Here is a 3,820-nt window from a genome sequence, read left to right on the forward strand (position 1 = left end):
TTTCGAGTTTTTCTTAAACAAATCTTAGAAAAAAGTTAAAGAACAGCATAAAAAATCTTATTGTTATGATTCCGTTAAAAAAAAATTTATATTTTTATGCAGATTTTTAAAGCTAAACCGTTTTGTCATCTGAGGAGATTTTCCCAAAAAATCTTTTAAGAAACTATTTTTATTCATAAAAAACTCAATTTTTGATGGTATTTTCCAATCGGTCCAGCTCACTTAAATCGTAATATTTTTCCGAAATATTTTGGTGGAAGTCCTAAAATATAATCAATGTTGTAATCCCGGCGGAAAAAGCGCAACTTTTTTTGGTGATGCAGTCTAATGTAATACATATTAGAAGTAAACAAAACTATACTGATATACTCTTTATCATTTTATGCACATGCATATCTACAAACTTCCAAATTTATGCTTGCAAGGCATTTGTGGTATAGCGGATGGTCGTTAGTGACCACACACCATGCGATAATTTCACCACACAAATTGAGGACAGTTGTTAGCTCCAAAGCATTTCGTTTGAGAATTTTGTATAAAAGAGCAAATTTTTTATTCAAATGCATCAGTTACGTTTTGTACATTTAGCATAATTATTGAGTTTCACTTTCTGAATAACTACCGTCAATAATGGCTAACAAAAATAATCTGTTGCTTCTCTTCGATCGCCCTAATGAGCCTATTTTCATGGAGAAGGGCAAGGCATCAGTTTTCGATGTACCCGATAAGTTCCTCACGGATCGCTACCGTCCCATCAGCACTGAGGTGCAAAGTCGTTTTGGTGAAAAGGCAGAGCAGCGTATTCCTGTTAGTGACATATCTATCCCGGATCTGCGTATACCCATGTCATTGCCGCGGGATGCGCAATTCTCCCTTTTTATTCCGGCTCATCGTCGCATTGCTGGACGCCTCATTGACATTTTCATGGGCTTGCGTTCAATTGACGACCTTCAGAGTGTGGCTGCGTATTCGCGTGATCGTGTAAATCCTTACTTGTTCAATTATGCACTCTCTGTGGCTTTGCTCCATCGCCAGGATACTAAAGGACTGGATCTTCCGTCCTTTGCACAAAACTTCCCCGACAAGTTTGTGGACTCTCAAGTTTTCCGTCAGGTACGAGAGGAAGCCACTGTGGTTCCCGAAGGATCACGTATGCCAATTACTATTCCACGCGATTACACTGCTTCTGATTTAGAGCCAGAGCATCGGCTGTGGTACTTCCGCGAAGATCTTGGAATTAATCTGCACCATTGGCACTGGCACTTAGTGTATCCTTTTGAAGCTGGTGATCGGGCCATTGTGAACAAGGATCGTCGCGGTGAACTCTTCTACTACATGCATGAACAGGTTGTGGCTCGTTATAATTTGGAACGTTTCAGCAACAATCTTTCTCGAGTTGTGCGCTTCAATAATTTGCGCGAACCAATCCAAGAGGGTTACTTCCCCAAAATGGACTCCTTGGTGGCGAGTCGCGCTTGGCCACCGCGTTTTGAAGACACAAAATTGTCAGACTTGAACCGGGAGTTGGACCAAATAAACTTGGATGTAAGTGACTTGGAGCGCTGGAGAGATCGCATCTTCGAAGCCATATCTCAGGGCTTTGCCACTGATGTAAGTCAAGAGTACAACTATCGGTATCACCAAAATGTGCAACACTAGAATTAACGAACATCTCTTTTTTTCAGGAAAGCGGCAATCGTGTGCCATTGGATGAAGTTCGCGGTATTGATGTTTTGGGAAATATGATGGAATCATCAATTATTTCGCCAAATCGCAGCCTATATGGGGACTTCCACAACATGGGTCATGTGTTCATTTCGTATTCTCATGATCCCGATCACCGTCATTTGGAGTCGTTTGGTGTGATGGGCGATTCAGCCACCGCCATGCGTGATCCCGTTTTCTACAGATGGCACGCATTTATCGATGATATCTTCCAGGAGCACAAGACCCGTCTGCCGCCATACACTTTACCGGATCTCAGCTATGAGGGTGTCTCTGTCACTGGCGTACAAGTAAGTCCCGAAGGTGGTCGACCAAATGTACTTCAAACCTTCTGGCAACAATCAGACGTCGACTTGTCCCGCGGCATGGACTTTGTGCCACGTGGCAATGTATTTGCACGCTTTACTCATTTGCAACACACTCCATTCACCTACACCATCAACATAAACAACGAAGGCGGTGCCCAACGATTCGGTACTGTACGAATATTTTTGGGACCAAAGACTGATGAGCGTGGACAAGGAATGCTGTTCAAAGATCAACGCTTGTTGATGATAGAGTTAGACAAATTTGTGGTGTCATGTAAGTATTTGGAGTTCACGCACGTATGTACGAATGTTCCACAGTTTTCTAATGTAATTTACAGTAAACCCTGGTCAAAACACAGTCCGACGCCGCTCCACTGAGTCCAGTGTTACCATTCCTTTTGATCGCACCTTCCGTAATTTGGATGCAACTCGCCCAGCAGCAGGAAGCGCTGATGAACTGGAATTCAACTTCTGTGGTTGTGGGTGGCCTAATCATATGCTTATTCCGAAAGGCTTGCCCGAAGGTTTGCGATGCGAGTTGTTTGTTATGGTGTCCAATTACGATCAAGATAGGGTACGGAAAAAAGTTTTATTAAAGAAGTTTATTTGTCTGCATGTTTAATCTCTAATTTTATGGCAGATCGAGCAACAACTTGTGGGAACCTGCAGTGATGCTGCATCTTACTGTGGCGTACGTAATCGCCTCTATCCAGATCGTCGCGCAATGGGCTATCCATTTGACCGCCTTTCCCGTCCGGGAGCTGACCGCCTAGTCAATTTCTTGACACCGAACATGAGCATCGTAGATTTGGTAGTACGTCACGAAAACCGTGTTGTGCCACGTAACGTCTAATCTTTTTGGATTAACCGCTGAGGATTTATGGAGCATACGTGTATACGCATGTATTCATTTACAATACGAGAAAAATTACTGTTTCATTTACATATATTATAATAATATTACTGTTACATTCAAATTTTGTCGAGAAAATCAAATTTCACTTTTGTACATATGTATATACATGCTTAATATGTACATGTATGTATTTATGTAGCAATTATAGTGTTTATTTTCAAATTAAACAATTTTGAATTACTCCGGCTTCACATGCAACTAACAGCACTTTTGATTTTTGTATACGTTCCTTTTTGGTTCAAGGAACTTATTGCACACCATTATACCACAAAGTATCCAATACCTGCACTAATTGAAAATATCGAAGAGAATACTCAATGCTACTGAAAATACCGCTGGAAAATACTCGATTATACTTGTACTCAAAAATACTCAGACGAAATATTTTAGTTCAGTGACCTCTCGACCAGCAAAAAATCCGAAAACCGATCCGAAAAAGAAAAAAAGTGGATGAATTGCGGATTTTTGTCCGTTTACCGATTCCATTTTCGGATACTTTAACGATCCGTTTTGCCACTAAAGTGTGCGGTAGAAACGTATGTACAAAAAACTACAGAAAATTGTTTGTGAAACGCATACTTTTTCGGCTGTTTTTTTTTTTGAAATTTGGCTGATTGAATTTTTCGTTCAATACACTTTCCTTCTGCACTTCACAGATACTTTTTCAAGGGTACAAAAAAAAATTAGGATGCGGCGCCTGACGGAAGTCTAACCCGGAACCTTCTGGAAGCTAACAAATAGCGACACGCTACTTTTCACGCTCAGCCACTGTCGACTACGCATGCTTGCTTTCAAATGTTTAGCATAAACAAATAAAATACAGTTATTGCTTTCAAACAGAGTTGGGCAAAATTTATTCGAATGACGAATA

The 3,820-nt window shown here is 40.8% G+C and overlaps 1 protein-coding gene across 1 annotated transcript; it reads left to right on the forward strand.

Annotated features, from left to right (window-relative positions):
- Nucleotides 1-539: 539 nt before the first annotated feature.
- LOC118740500 (phenoloxidase 2-like) lies at nucleotides 540-2,956 on the forward strand. Its single transcript, XM_036472055.1, has 4 exons — nucleotides 540-1,611; nucleotides 1,686-2,307; nucleotides 2,372-2,607; nucleotides 2,674-2,956. The coding sequence occupies exons 1-4, from the start codon at nucleotides 631-633 to the stop codon at nucleotides 2,884-2,886; spliced, it is 2,052 nt and encodes a 683-aa protein (XP_036327948.1). The 5' UTR covers nucleotides 540-630; the 3' UTR covers nucleotides 2,887-2,956.
- The last annotated feature ends 864 nt before the right edge of the window (nucleotides 2,957-3,820 follow it).

This window comes from Rhagoletis pomonella, unplaced genomic scaffold (genome assembly GCF_013731165.1).
Source record: "Rhagoletis pomonella isolate Grant_MI unplaced genomic scaffold, Rhpom_1.0 Rhpom_scaffold_00006, whole genome shotgun sequence".
NCBI lineage: Eukaryota > Metazoa > Arthropoda > Insecta > Diptera > Tephritidae > Rhagoletis > Rhagoletis pomonella.